The sequence below is a fragment of the Seriola aureovittata genome, chromosome 19 (assembly GCF_021018895.1).
Source record: "Seriola aureovittata isolate HTS-2021-v1 ecotype China chromosome 19, ASM2101889v1, whole genome shotgun sequence".
NCBI lineage: Eukaryota > Metazoa > Chordata > Actinopteri > Carangiformes > Carangidae > Seriola > Seriola aureovittata.
In genome coordinates, this window is record NC_079382.1 from 3,253,305 (window position 1) to 3,268,627 (window position 15,323).

The following is a 15,323-nucleotide window of genomic DNA, read 5'->3' on the forward strand; positions in this document are numbered from 1 at the left end:
AAAATCCTTATCATGTCTGTCTAGTCTACTAAAGACAAATGTTTCTGTAAAGTTTAAGCAGTTGAAATATAAATTTCTCTGTCCATATTAAAGGAATTACAGGTGAGAAATGACAACTGAAGTGCAAATAGTGTTTGTAGGTGTTCTGATTCTGGCCAACAGATCTGACAGAAGAGCTACATAATTTGAGAACTAGATTCATAAGAATGAATGTATGAATGAAGAGGAAGTGTAAAACCACATGTAGAACATTTACTGACTCATGCCACAGAACAATGAGACAAGACAGACATTTTTCATCCTCAAATAAAGAACTGGTAACACTGAATGCAAACCATTATACACTTGGTTAAATTGTAGTTGGAGCCATCCAGAACATATTTTGTTTTTGCATCATATATACAGTGTATACTTATACACATATATATATATATATATATGTATATGTGTAAATGTTAATACAACTTATGCATATTGAGCTGTACTAAGATGCTGTGGGATAATACACTGCCAACTGTTGTACCTGCCAATGCTCACAAAATCATAATCACAAAACAAAAAGCATTGTGCAATCTGAGCAAATTAATCAGGATTCACTGAAATTGATCATTTTCTGATTTTAATCTTGTAAATTACAGCTGTTTTGATCCATAGACAGAGACAACATTCACACATTTTGAATGAAGCTCCTCAGGTCTCTCTGCTGTTATTTGAAAAGTATTAAGATACACTGCAATGTGTAAGTGAACACTTTTCAAAGCAACTTATTTAAAGAGTTTGAACTTGCGCAGCAGCGGCTGGACAGTCTCTTTAGGATATGGCTTCAGAGCCAGGCACGTGGGGATGTTCTCCGGCTGTTCGATCCAAAGCTTGTGGGACACACCAGCCTGAGTCAGGTTCTCTGACAGACCGGAGAGGGCGGCCTCGTCTGGAGCCTACAGACAAAAATACACACAAACACTTAAGTCAAGATATTAGAGAATTTATGTAACAGACCTGGATGATAAATACATATATACAGAAAACATTACTTCAGATTTAAACCAGGAAACCGGTGAGAACATGTTGTTATTTTAGTAATGAAAAGCTATGTCCTGTTTTGCAGGGATACAGTGAAGCAGGTCAATTCAATAACCTACAGGCTAACTAAATTCAGACAGGAAGTAGAAGTAAATCTCGTTTGGAGAAATAACTGTCAACACGAGACTACATTCAAAATGTTGACTTTTAAAACATTAATGGCTTTTCACCACAAACCTGTCGCTGCTAGAAAATAATTTACCAAATTATTAGAATCAATGGACGCAATTTTTCAATTCGGCACTAATCTGACACGCCAAACTAACAGAGATGTTTTTAAAAATCGCTTCTTTTGTGATTCCCATGATCCGGCACGTGTTAGCTAATTAGTTAAATACGCTTCTGTGAAGGAAAACAGCCGGGTGAAAGCTAACACTATACAGTAAATATGTGCTGCCGAATGATACCATTAGCCAGGACACACTGTCATTTATCATTATTTAAATGGTATAAGCGTTGTACGTTTGGTGACGATGTAGGCAACACTAAAGTGACAGATATTTGAACGGTGTTTGGCATAAAGTGTCGCACTTACCCCAAGCACTACTTTATGCATGGAGTCCAGCTCTGCCAGGTACTGCTGCGTGTCTGGGTCTGAGTAGTGCAGGTGGATGGCGGCGGTAGCAGCGTGACAAGCCTGTGTTATCACGGCCCCCAGGGGCCAGGACAGCTTATGAACCAGATCCGACCGGACAACAACATACTGGACCAGCCGGCTTGGAGACCCGGCTCCCGAGGCCGCCATGTTCAGTCTGCACAGGAACGGATTCTGGGTTTGTTTATTTTCCGGGTCAGCCGCTGTGAAGCTGATCATGAAGAGGTATGAAGAGGTATCAATGCCCCCTGATGGTTACTTTTAGAAGTTCGTGGTAAAGCCTGTGGTACCAGCAAAGAAACTATCAGTACTCTTTATTCTAAGCTACATATCATTTTATGAGTAAGTAAATATTTAAATAAATATGGGACATTCACCCACATAGATGAGCACAATTCAGAAAAGAAAACAAGCATTTTACCTTTCAAATTTCATTGCAGTTTACATGTTTAGTTGCATGTGTGTGTGTGTGTGTATATATATTTATATATATATATATGTATATATAAAGAGAGAGAGACAGACAGAGAGTGTGTGCATAGAGGCCTCACTACAACCGCACTATGGAAGTTTATTAATGACAAAACCAAAGAGCGAGCACAGGACAGGACAAATCCAAGCTTTTATCAGTCAAGATCTGAGAGTATCCAGGACCAGATACCTACAAGTTTTGTTTTCTTTTGTTGTTGACTTAGTTAATTCCCTTTGTATCTATAGCTTTTTTATTTGCCTAAAATACTTAAATCATATCCATAGAAGCCCATTAGTAAGCCTCCTCTCATATTATCAAGTGCACTGAGACAATAAAGATGAATTCAAACGGGCACTTAACATTTAAAACTTGTTCTGCATCAGATTTGCAACTAACAATTATTATCGATTAATTTGCAGATTACTTTCTTATTTGTGTATAAAGTGATAGAAAAACAGTGACATTTCCCAAAGCCCAGGATGCTATATTGATATTGCCTGTTTTATTAGACCAATGACCCGAAACCCAAAAATCAAATATGACAAAAAAAGAAAAAAGGAAAGCATCAAATCCCCACATTTATGCATTTATGAAGCTAACCAGCAAATGTTCGGAACTGTTGCGTGAAAAGTGACTAAAATGACTATTAAAGAGTTGCCAATTATTTTCTGATCGTCTAACCAGTTAGTTGATTAATCATTGCAACTTGACTTATTGTTAATGAACTATTATTATCTTACATCTCTTAAAATACTGACATTTTTATTATTTCAACATTTTTTTTTATAAAATGAAATGTAATTAATCAATTCATTTAAATAAATGACAAGCAAACACAGGTAAATGTCACAATAATTATTTATTAAGCATACACATTATAATATAAATATAAAATATGCTATTTTTGTTTTTAAAATTGGTGAGACATCATTATATCTGTGTTGAGACAGACAACCATACAAACAGGTTTTAATATTCTACCAAAATCTGCTGAAACTTCTATGCAGCTGTAACAAACTTGCCATGATGGTGCCGTCCTAAAATCAGAGCCTGTATTCATGGAGCATATCAGAGCAGTGTAACTGATCTAGGATCAGGTCCATGTAAATGTCACCATAAATGAGGAGGCAAACTGGTCTTAGATCAGCCCTCCTAGTCTAAGATGCTGTATGCAGTGGGCCCACGTACAGGGAGAGCACAATAACCTACTGTATATTTCTTTATATATATATTTCTTACTGTAGTCCAACAATGGCAATTAGCAGCATGATAATGCACCACTCATTTTTTCTAGTTCCAAGAAACTGCAAAATAAGTTAGGAAGTAAAGAAATAAAATAAACATCAAACATACTGATGATCATTGTCACTGTACTAAGAGAGAAACTCGTCCACAGTGAAACAATCAGAGATAATCAAGCAATCAAATCAGATCAGAGTGATGACATTTTGACAGCCAGGATCGGGTTCAATTCAGTTTCCCCTCAGCCAACAGCAGGAAGTGGATAATCATTACATTTTTACTAAAGTGAAAATTAATGACATCAAGTTCTGTGCGTTTCACTGACAGATCAATGAGAATTCATCCTCAAACCATGAATGACAGCGTCAGTTGACTGAATCTAAAGTGAATTGATCCCCAAACCTCTCAATGACAATAAAGAACAAATAGTTTGAACATTTTTTCTCTTTTTTTCTGTGTTTTTTTTTTCTGTTTAGTTTTTTTTAAGTTTGGTCGACATGCTGAATCCTTGTGTTTGCAGGTTTGTGGTCAATCAAAAGGAAAAGTATTGGGCAAACCACTCCTGGCGCTGGGCGTCCGGGGAGTCGATGGTGGAGTCCTTTGTTTCAGGAGGGCTTCAGGACGGGAGCGCAAAGCCAACACAACACAAATAAAAACAAAGGACAGTCAGGGAATAATCCACAGAGTCATTTAGCATATTTAGTCTGACAGATAAGGGCAAAGTCTGGCAGTGATGAAAAGTAAATAAGTACATTTAATCAAATACTCTACTTCAGTACAATTCTGAGGTACCTGCACTTTACTAGAGCATTTTAATTTTATGCTTCTTTATACTTCACTACATTTCAAAGGCAAATATTATACTTTTTACACAACTACATTTATTTGGCAGATATAGTTACTAGTTACTTTATGGTCAAACATTTTCATACAAAATGATTGTAAAATGTGATGAAAAGGTGACTGTATTATCATATCATTATGTTTGAACCTATTTTCCATGCAGATCTGCTTGTTTAAAGTACTTTCTAAAACTAAGACGATCAATAAATTAAACAAATTGATTTAAAATAACCGGTTGAATGTGTTCATTTTGCTGCGCTGACAGATTTTCTCACTTGTTTTAAATAAATAAGGTTTTTCAGACATAGTTTTATACAGAAATGTCTTAATGAGACAGAAGGTTATGTAATGTATGTATTTTTCCGCATAATAAGTACTTTTACTTTTGAAACATTCAGTGCATGTTGCTGATAACAGTGTACACTTTAAATGCAGGACTTTTACTTGTAATGAAGTCATTTTATATTGTAGTAAAAGATTTGATTACATCTTCCTCCTCTGTGTCTGCTTTCTTTTATCCCTTCGGTCTGTTTTGTGCTTAAACTTAAGTGATGTACATATTTTCCATCCTGCAGTCCCTCACCAGACCGCTTCTCCTTCTGTGCTATTGACAGTTATTTTAGTTACTAAAGCAATGTGAGTCAATGCGTACAGCACAAAACCAATTTATGATTGGATTTGATTTTGGCCACAATAAAACACAACCATCAATAAATACTAATGTGAGGGTTTAAAGGAATCTGAATGTGTATGTCACTTTTCTGTCCACAGGGGGGCAGCAAAGTCACAGTCAGGACGCAGTGAGTCTGTGCCGTGTCCCAGTTCCCAACTATCAGGGCTGGATGACCCTGTGTGTAGTCTCTGGGCCAAAACACAAAAACAAAATGTTGTTGGCCCCTGTTGCCTCCAAGTCCCTTCGAGTTTCTATTTCGATAAAATCCAACTTTACATGGGAAAGTTCAGACTTTACAACTGGATTTTACAAAACATCGTCACCAGATTTTGCACAGTCCAGTTAATACTGTATTTTAATGGTGCACATTCCCTGATAAACTTGCAAGAATTCAAATGATCAAAAAGCGACTGACATACAGAGACACTTGGGTTATTGTGGGACCCCGCATGGTTTTGCATGGTTGGTAATCCAGCCTTGCATACCACATACAAACCGTATAAAATAAAGCATAACTTAATTATTATAATACACAGTTTTTGAAGTTCGTATAGAAGAAGCCAGTGTGCTTTACTGAAAATCAACTCACGGACCATTTAATAGGAGATATGCATTTTAACTGGTCATGTGTTTAGTTTTACATTTGTAATGGGCCTTTACAGTGTTTTAAGGATGATAGTGTGTGTGTGCATGTGATATAGTATCTGTATCTATCTATCTGTGTCTATTTAAAAAAAAAAGAAAATGTCAATAATCAGTGAAATCTGTATGACGACATCAAGCTGCAGCTTTTTCCTGAACCAACATGTTTCCTGGGGGGGAACATGTTGTTTCCCAAAGTTTGAACTAATTAGGTTGAGCCTGTGCATCTATCAAAACAAACAACTACTGGAGCCACTTCTGCTTTCTTAATTGGCTACTTCTTAAACAAACAGTCCCATAACCCCAGGGTAATATATAAATGTTGGGGGGTAATTTTTTTTTCTGCGTCAATTACTTCCCACAAGGATTTCCTAATTTGTTCAGCCTGATAAATCATGTTTACACTGAACATGGTCACAATTCAGACTCACAGCAAATCGCTCTGCTTCCATGAAACACATACAGTGATATATACAGTACTTTACATACAATGTTTCTATATTAGACAAACACTACAGCACACTTGCAGCTTCTATTTACTATCAAATGACAATATTGCACTCTGTCTTCATTAGTATTTGTACTGTCAGCTGATTGACTGATACATAGTGACAGTTAAATAAATGAAATATCTTCAGTCGTACTGTATCTAGGGTAACATCTACTCTGCTGCGTCACGCTAACACCATCATACAATACACTATGCTGAAGGATCCTAGAGAATTAGCATTGTCCTGTGTAAATAAAGTAATTCAATGCTAAAAAGTGTGCAGTTTACAGCTGTTTTCTGCAGCCATGTTTATTTTCTTTATTTCAGGGGAGGCCAAACATATCCCCAAACTTTACAACATTTTTCTTTTATCTTTATGTGATCAATTCACTACAAAAAATGTTTATATATTTTATATTTAACAAAGTATAAAAAAATTACTGAAAAGCATCAGTGTTAAGTTTTTTCCTCCAAACTTTACCTACATAAAATAGTCTGAAATTAGCACAATTTTAGACTCTTACTTGTAATTGCTATATTTTTTTATCATTCAGAATAGTCTAGTCTATATATCCTTTTCTGTCCTTTTGTCTATTGTGTGTTTTTTTTTTACTATTTGCACTGATCAAGAGTAGCTCTCTGAATTCTGTTGTATATTTTGTACAAGACAATGAAGGTTTGTTATTCTATTCTATTCTAGTGTATATTAAGAGTTGACATAGAGGTCAAGAACAAACTAAAGCTTAAACCACAGATCTACAGGTGATAATGTAAACTGTATGTGCTGATCTGATTCACTGGGAAACAGGTAAAGTTTGGTTTGGGTAGAAATGTCAAACAGGTGTTTTTTTTTTTTTTTGACCATGTCAGTAAAAAACTTTCATCTCAGTTTACTGCATATTAGTGACTTATGATTAGTCCCTGTTATCACTTCTCCTCAACACCATCACATCTTCTATTTCCTCTCTCGTACATGTGTTGACTCACATTCCCGTCAGTCCTAATGGCCCCAGTATCAACTAAAATGATCCTTGTCATTAATGTTTAGATGCTCGCAGGCACATTGATATGCAACAAGATTTTAGTGGAATAGTCTAATTAATTTAGATAAGGTCTGTCATCTAATGAAAGCTGTTAAAGGGTTTAGGCGATGAAGACTTTAAAACCCAATGTTTTAAACGGGTCAGATTTACAAATTACTGATCACTCAGCTGTTAGAAGGGTTACTGTCAGGCCAGAGCGATCAGGCTAAGTAGAAGTGTTTGTCAAGAACAAAGAGAGTGCGGGGAGGAGAGGGATGAATCATTTCATGGAGTCTGAAAACATTTCAAAGGAGATCTGTAATATCTGACCTCATACTGTCATTGCTTGGCTCTGTTGTGTGTGTGTGTGTGTGTGTGTGTGTGTGTGTGTGTGTGTGTGTGTGTGTGAGTTTGTGTTGGAGTAGCGCTCCTGCTTTCCTGCCAATAGCAACGAGTGTGTTTTTGTTTCTTCAGAAAACCAGGATCACCTTTAAGAACATTTGTGTGTGTGTGTGTGTTTGTGTGTAACAGCAAAAGGTGGTTCCCATAATAAACAGGTTAGTCCCAAGCTTTTGCAAAGCAGCCATCACATAATATGTCATAACTCTTCTTTACAGAAACACCAGCAAAACATGCAGCAGAACATGCTCACACACACACACACACACGTACACACACACACACACACACACACACACCCATACACTCACACATGCTATAAACCTAATTAGTAGTGCTGCAAACCACACTTCTTGGCATGCAAATACACACACTGCATGTATTCATGTGAGAAGCATGTTTGATAATTTATCATCACATCAGTTCACACCACAGCGACCGACCAGAGAAGCATTTATTGGACCACAGAGATGAGCAGTGAAGCTTTTTTTTTTTTCAAAATAAGACACCACCACACACAGAGAGGACTGTCTATGATAGCAAAAGACAATATCTACTTCATTAGAAATTCACTTGCCAAAATAGTTTATTCACTTTGTACAAAAATAATCAATCCCATTTGGAGTTGAGGAGGAAAAGTGCGGCGTGTGCAACATGCTGAAATTCAGATGAAGATGAGGATGAAAAAACACACAAAAAAAAAACAGAATCACAAAATGACACAATGCAACAACAAAAAGCTACAAACAACAGTATGTTGTATAACTTCCTGCACAGGAAAGGGAAACAGCATGCACACTGTTAACATGTTCAGACTGACAGACACACAATCGTGGAAAGGAAAAGTAAAAAAAATAAAAAAACATGCCCCTTTTGCATTCCAAGGCCATTCTTTGAAGCTTCAGTCGCATATGGAACTCTTGTGTTTTTGTTCAGGTTATAATGTTATTTTATAAATATTCATTGCTTCTATTTAAAGAGCTGTGATGCTGCTGATGTCTCCGTGGTTCAGCAGGAAAATGCAGTCGTGTCCTTCAATCTCAACTGAGGATAAGTCACTGTTATATACAGTATAAACCTCAGGGCTTGATAGGAGGCGGACATCGTCTACCAGTATGTTTTAACTGACCATTTTCTAAATCCCTCCTCCGACCAGCCATTGTGCGGTCATGGCTTTACAATCCTAAGCAGGCGCAGCAGACCAGGGCCTACCGGGCACAGGTCCAGGGGCCTGAGAGGTCAGGGGGCCTCGGGCCGGAGCCCCTGTATGACACGAGTGTCTCCTTTGAACGATACAGAGCTCAGTTAAGAAGTGTACTGGACCTTCGTCGTCATGGTAACAATAATAAATGCATGGTTAAGGCTGTGAAACGGTCATGGTTTGGTTAAGTTTAGGAAAAGATAGCAGTTTGGGCTGAAATAAGCGTTTCCTTAAGTTTAGAGACCTTCGTTGTCATGGTTACAGCAATAAACACACAGTAAAGGTTACCGAACAGTCGCGGATAAATGAAACTATTAACTTTTGCATCATACAGGAAACGAACAGTGGTCTCTTGTGGGAAAGACCTCATGAAGACACACAGAACGACTACAAAGAGACAAAAAATGATAAACAGACGCAGGCTTTTACCTGTCTGCGCCCAGGGCGCCACTTTCTAATAATATAGCCGTGATGTCAAGCTGTGGATTTCTCCGCATTTTAAAGTAAGAGCCATACTTCATATGTAAGGAGTTTGGTTGGTGGTTTAACTCAAATAAAACCAAAATTACAAGCACAAACGGTGTGTGTGTTTGCTCTGATGTAAACTGCAAATGTTAGCAAGTCTGGCTAAGTAGTTTACTACCTGCAGTAGTGAGCTATCTTTACATGCTATGTCATTTTCAGGGGTTATATGTTACATTAAAAAAAGGCTTGTTAACAACCAGCACATCACCTATATAGACCCAGATGCTACTAGAGTTTTGCTAACGTTACTTGGCCCTGTCCTGGTCCAACAACCGCAGCTAAACTTGTTGCCTGAGATATCGTTACATTTGCCAAACACATCAGTGAGTCCTCATCCTACAAGCCTTTTCTTTTTTAACATTGTGAAACATACTTATACTACTTAGCTAATTAGAGCTCATCTGCTACAAAGAAACAACAGTCTAATCTTACATTTGTCCTAATCATACTTATTATAGTAAGACTGACAGGCTGTAATCATGTTGGTTTAATTAGTTAGCTGATAAATTCTACTAGCGACAGTTCAGCTAGAAATGAGAATCCTGCTCATGCCTAACACTGACTGAAATCAACCGCGAATTGCAATGACTTTTGAATATTGATCGCTGAACAATAGCCTGCGAGAACGGAAAGCTTGACAGGTGTTAAGACCAGTTACTGGGAGCGGTTTAGCTAATGGTCAGTTTCAACAAGTTTTTATTTTACACTCTGCAGCTCGTGATGATAATGATTTCATGCTCTTTATGGTTTGTGAAAGGGCCAGACGTGGCAGGAAAGAATGAAAATGTAAAACATCAGTTATTGTTCCACTGAGAAGTTTCTTTACAGAGCCAGAAGCAACAGAGTTCTGGGGTTTTTATTATCTTAAAATATAGCTTCTACAATCAAGGTTTGACTCAGGCTGTGAGTCAACATAGTAAAAGTGCTTTAACCTCTTTAATCCACAGGATTTTCTAATTAAACAGAGGCCTGTGATTGGATGATTGATGCATGGATTGACCAGCTTGCTGCCCGTGGGGGCTGAAAAGGTCTCACCTCATGAATTTCTTGGGTTCGGTGGGAGGGGTCGGCGGGGGAAGAGGTTTGTTGGAGTTGAGCTCAAGGTGGTGGAGGGGGGAGTTGGGGATGGGCTCTAGACGGCTGGGCTGGGCTGGGGGCGGGGGTGGGGGCTGTGGGGGCTGCCCACTTCCTGTACCCGCCACGCCCACGCCCATACCTGCTGCCTCCAGAGCCCTGAGATTAGGAGAGCTGCTGAATCTGCTGGCTGCTGTTTTCTCATTCTTTTTCTTTTGCTACACAGAAAAAAAAAGAAAAGGAGGGGCACGGGGGTCAAAAAGGGAGCAAAAGGGAAGTTTAAAACAAAAATAATAATAAAAGATAAGAAGAAATGGAGGGAAAAAGGGCAAATGGAGTACAGGGAGAGCTCTAGAGGTCGTAACAGTCCAGCCGGAGAGAGACAGAAAAAGAGCAGCGTGCTAACTTGATCATATTCAAATGTTGATCGAAGCAGAGTGAATGGATCAGTCTGAAGACTGGCATCACTCAGTCTCAGTCTTAAAGCACCAGTCGCTCTGAGCAGAATGGAAATTCAGATGAGAAGAGATGTATCAAAGCAGGAAACATCTCACACTAACAAATGGCTTGGAAAGCAAAGGAAAGCTGGAGGAAAAAGTCAGGAAGAACAATCGAACTGGGTGGAAGAACCACTCGTACATTAACACACACATGGAAAATAAAATTCTGTGAAACACACATCACATATACAGATATGTGGAAAAAATACATGTAACAGCAAGAACACAAATACTGGAAGTTATAGAACCCGAGAGATGATGTCAACAGTTATATACTGACCATGCAGTGGGAACATTCAACTCACACATACTGTTAAGAATGAACTCATCATGTTATCCAGGAGTTTTAAAGGCCCTGAATGATTTTTTCTCAATCAGCTTCTTCATATGAGTGATGAGATCCTACATGAACACACAATATTCTCACACAGTTACATCAGTTTTATTTATTTCAATTGAGTGATTACTGTATTCTTATTTTTTTTCTGCCCTTTTTAATGGTATGAAGTGGGCAGGGCTCAGTCGGTACAATGTGATGTCACATACTTCTATGGCCCAATTATGATTTAGCAACATTTGAATCAATATCTTATGACATTTGGTTTGATTGTTTCTGATCAAACCACACATACACACAGTCCCAATAAAACAAATGAACTGAAATAAATCATTAATAAATAACATATATTTTCAAAAATAACTTTGTAACTTTGTTGCTAATTAAGTCATAAATATTTAATGTTATAGAGTAATACTGATTTGAAACCAAGTTTTCAGGGGCTTTAAAGCATGTCAAACTACACATTTCTGTGATTATGTTTTAAAATTCAACTGATTTTCAAGAGAGCTAGTGCCACTTTAGATTTGAGATTAAATGCTATAAATTCAGTGAGCTACAGATGTGCATAGGACACAATAACTTGCCCATTAAAAATGCATTTGTTGATTTCATATGGTCAGTGAATCTGAGATCAGTGTTTCAAAGCAACAGAATTCCTTCTTAAAAACCTCAGTGCTGATTGTCCGTCAGATCAACCAGCACTGATGGAAATGAAATGAGATGGAGTGGATATCATCTTTGCTATGCAGTAAAAAGAAAGCGACAGGCTCATCAGAGTGCCCCTGTGTGTGGTGTGCTACAGGATATCCGCGCCTACCTTGATGAGCGGGTTGATAACTCCTACATTAGGACTGGCGTTGAACACTTTGTTGAAGTTGGTCTCCCTGTTGACGAGTTCCAGCTGGTAGAACTTCTTGTCGTCCTGGAGGAGAAAATCATGTTAGCTGACAGCCAGAAAGGCTGTGGAAGACTCAAGAGACTGAGAATCACACATTTAATGAGTTCTGTCTTCAGACTTTTTTTTAGAGGCACACACACTTGACACTGCAGTTTATGCCACTGCTTCAAAACATTCATTTTAACCATTATAACTGTCCTTTTGGTTGAAATTCTTCTTCCCGTATGGACCTGCAAGCTACCCTTAAAGCACTCTAGTGTTTTATTTAACCTCAAAACAGACTGTGGACCTCAGACACAAGCTCATGACTCAGAAACCTCAATGACAACAGCACCACACCGTGACAAATGTAAGCTGATTTATAAAGTCACCTTTACAATGTGATTAGTGCAGTGAAACTGCAGTAGCCTTGTGTTATTGTCGGCTGTGTCCCTGACAAACCCATGAAAATCACAGCGTTAATGAGGTGAACCATATTGGCCAGTGAGGCTGGCCCTGTGTAAAGCTTCAAATAAGTTAGAATAACAAACATGCAACTCTGCTGTCCTTTACCATTTTTTGAAGATAGCATACAAAATCCCTGAAAGCCAACATTAAAATATATTTGGCCTGTTTCTAAGTTTAGCCTTTGGACAAGTTAAAAGTCAGGTAGACAAATTATAGGTTGTTGACCCTTGATCTCAGTTCATTTAGTTTAGTATCTATTTAAAAATTGTTTTGTCATTACAGGTATTGCCCTTGAGTGTTTCCCATCATGTCTCTCAGGTAGTGATGTTTAAACAAACACTTTTATTAAAAGTGGGGTGCCTCAGGGCTGCGTTTTGGATCCTGCCTCATTCTCATTAACATCTTTTCCTCAGGTCAAACAATTATCTTTTATTTATACACTGAATGAATAACTGGATGTTAAAATATATGGCATGTACACAAAATATTGCCAGAAAAACCCTGTGGCTTTTTGTCCAATCCTGCAGCATTTACGAAACATATTAATGTCTTCTGTGGACCTGGACACAGTCACTCATGCTTCTGTTTCTTTGCATTTACACATCAGTAGTTCTCTTCAGTAACACCTTGCACGCCAATGACCTGTTGTATTTGGGAAACACTCTTGGGGGGGGGGCACAGTCTGTACAACCATTTGGTTTTGTGGGATACAAAACACAACAATAACTTACATCTGCTTCATTTAGAGGAAAACTAAATGATCTTGTTCTACCATACCTGAGATCTACAAACAAACAGGAGATGGAGCCTTTTTCTTTTCACCCTTAATACTGTGTATGGTTTCTTTTAGTTTAGGTATTACCTCATTGGCGGCTACCTACCACCAGTTTCTTGACTAGAGACTCTCTCTCAGAGACCATGTCCTTCAGCTCTGCGATGATCTGCAGATCTTCAGGTCGACTCTCCCTGTTCCTGAACTTCTCCTCTGTTCCTTCCAGCCTGAAATAGGAGACACAAAAAATACAAGAACATTAATATTCTGCACAAAGGATCCACTGAACATCATTCAGGCTCTGGCGGCTTAAATTAATACAACAGTGAAGAAAAGGAAAGGTAAGACAGCAATCCAGACTTCTTTCCAAACTGATGTGTTCACTTTGAATGTGATCTAATCAGGGTGTGTGTGCATTTCCATCAGTGTCAAATGTATATAAATGCAAATATCAATTAAACACAGTGTATATTTTGTATACTAGATGGAAGCATCTGTTAGTTGTGAACATTACATTTCTGTACTGCAAGGAGTAAAAAGATGAGTGATTCATAGGCTTTTACTTTTTCATTAGCCTGTGATCAATAAAGCAGTAATTGTCTCCGGTCCTTTCCCTGCCTTCTCCACTTCTCATTACAAAAACTATTAAAAGGTTGTAATTTGAAATCAAAAACAGAGCTGCGCAGGTCCTCCGGCTCAGGAGGTTGTTTTCGCTTCTGTGAGTTATGAGAACTTTCAAAAATACATTATAATGGATTTTTTGTTATTTTACCAACCGGCTTTTAGAGAAATCACCACTTGTGTAAAAAAAACCTCTGAGTCATTTCACATCCAGTGACATTTTCTCTAATGCAACATAAAGATAACGATAAAGATCGCTGAGCAGAATTAAATATTCTTCAAGCGAAAAACAACCAATCATAAATGACACCGTTGCTGGTAAATGACTCATTTTTTTTAAAAATTGGGATGAAATGAAACAAAAAGCCTTTGAAAAGCCTCCATTTGGCAACAGCGGGATATAGTTTATAGAACTTGTGCAATTGGAAAAGTCTTTCTCTGACTCAGAAATGTGTCTTTTAAATCTTACCATTATACAAGATGTGATATAAGTCATCACTTGCATCCTATTTTATATCATATCATTGTTTGAAATCAATTACCAGAGACATTTTGTTTTTATTATTATATTCACATCTCTAATTTATGAATTATAACATAACACCCTCTGAGATATAAAAATAGAAGTTTAAATTAACAAGAACAAATAAAAAAAATCATCTGAAGCTCATTGAGTTTCAGTAAAACACAAATGACAAAAAAAAATAAACATGAAACAGTCTGAGATCAGGTACAAGTGCTTTTTTTGGACGTAGAGATGAGGCCTTCTCTGAAAATTGTTTTTGATCAAACATGGTTTCTCTGCATGTTTAACTGTGATTCTGTTGGTGGCTTTACCAATAGCTGATGTGACAGTGAGCTAAACAGCCTTCCACTTCCCACACCACCACAGCACGAGCCACTGAAGGGTATCTTTGTGACATTTATGCCACAGCATGAAATCACACTTTCTTAAAGGCCGAGTACCGGAGCAGCTTGTCTTCCTGATAAACTGCGGCCTCTCCAAGGAATGTCCGCTGCTGTACGGGGGCAGCCACTGAAGCTCTGCTCGGTGATACTGATACATACTGATCTGCAGTTTCATCAGATATACTGTCGGCTCTGCTGGTCCGTCTGTGCTCTTCTGATAGCCGATTCATCATGTTCTTCCTGTTTGTCAAACATTTTCTGCAACTCAAGCATCAGAGTCTCTTTAGCTGCTCGGGCTGTGTTGGTGTTTGACACACACTGACTGATATACAGAATAAAAAAGAAAAGGGAACATTTAAGCGTAAATTTTAACAGCTACACGACAGTATATGTACAATCGTAATTCAACTACTAATAGCAGAATTAACACATTTTTTGGGGAATATGTTAGCTTTTATTATGGGGGCTACGGTTTACTATCAATTGTCAGTTTATTAGCTAAACCCAGGATCCAGCTAAAGCTAATGCAGCCTAATGCGATAATCCTCCCTTGCTGTATGGTCATCTTGGAGGATGTA

The 15,323-nt window shown here is 37.9% G+C and overlaps 2 protein-coding genes across 3 annotated transcripts in view; both read right to left on the reverse strand.

Moving 5' to 3' along the window:
* Positions 1-606: 606 nt before the first annotated feature.
* On the reverse strand, positions 607-1,868 carry ptrhd1 (peptidyl-tRNA hydrolase domain containing 1). The gene is made up of 2 exons (XM_056404546.1): positions 1,616-1,868; positions 607-935 (listed from the first exon to the last, which is right to left on the reverse strand). Exons 1-2 carry the CDS (start codon positions 1,823-1,825, stop codon positions 765-767), a joined length of 381 nt encoding a protein of 126 aa, XP_056260521.1. The 5' UTR covers positions 1,826-1,868; the 3' UTR covers positions 607-764.
* Positions 1,869-2,987: 1,119 nt separating this feature from the next.
* Positions 2,988-15,323, reverse strand: part of fam184ab (family with sequence similarity 184 member Ab) — a 139,737-nt gene continuing 127,401 nt past the window's right edge. Inside the window, exons 19-22 of one of the 2 annotated variants that reach the window (XM_056405430.1) lie at positions 13,325-13,442; positions 11,916-12,020; positions 10,220-10,476; positions 2,988-4,003 (exon numbers count right to left, since the gene is read on the reverse strand). In XM_056405430.1, coding sequence (XP_056261405.1) covers positions 3,922-4,003; positions 10,220-10,476; positions 11,916-12,020; positions 13,325-13,442 — 562 coding nt within the window. In that variant the 3' untranslated portion in view covers positions 2,988-3,921. The remainder of the gene's footprint in view (positions 4,004-10,219; positions 10,477-11,915; positions 12,021-13,324; positions 13,443-15,323) is intronic. The other variant, XM_056405433.1, reaches the window with a different exon arrangement.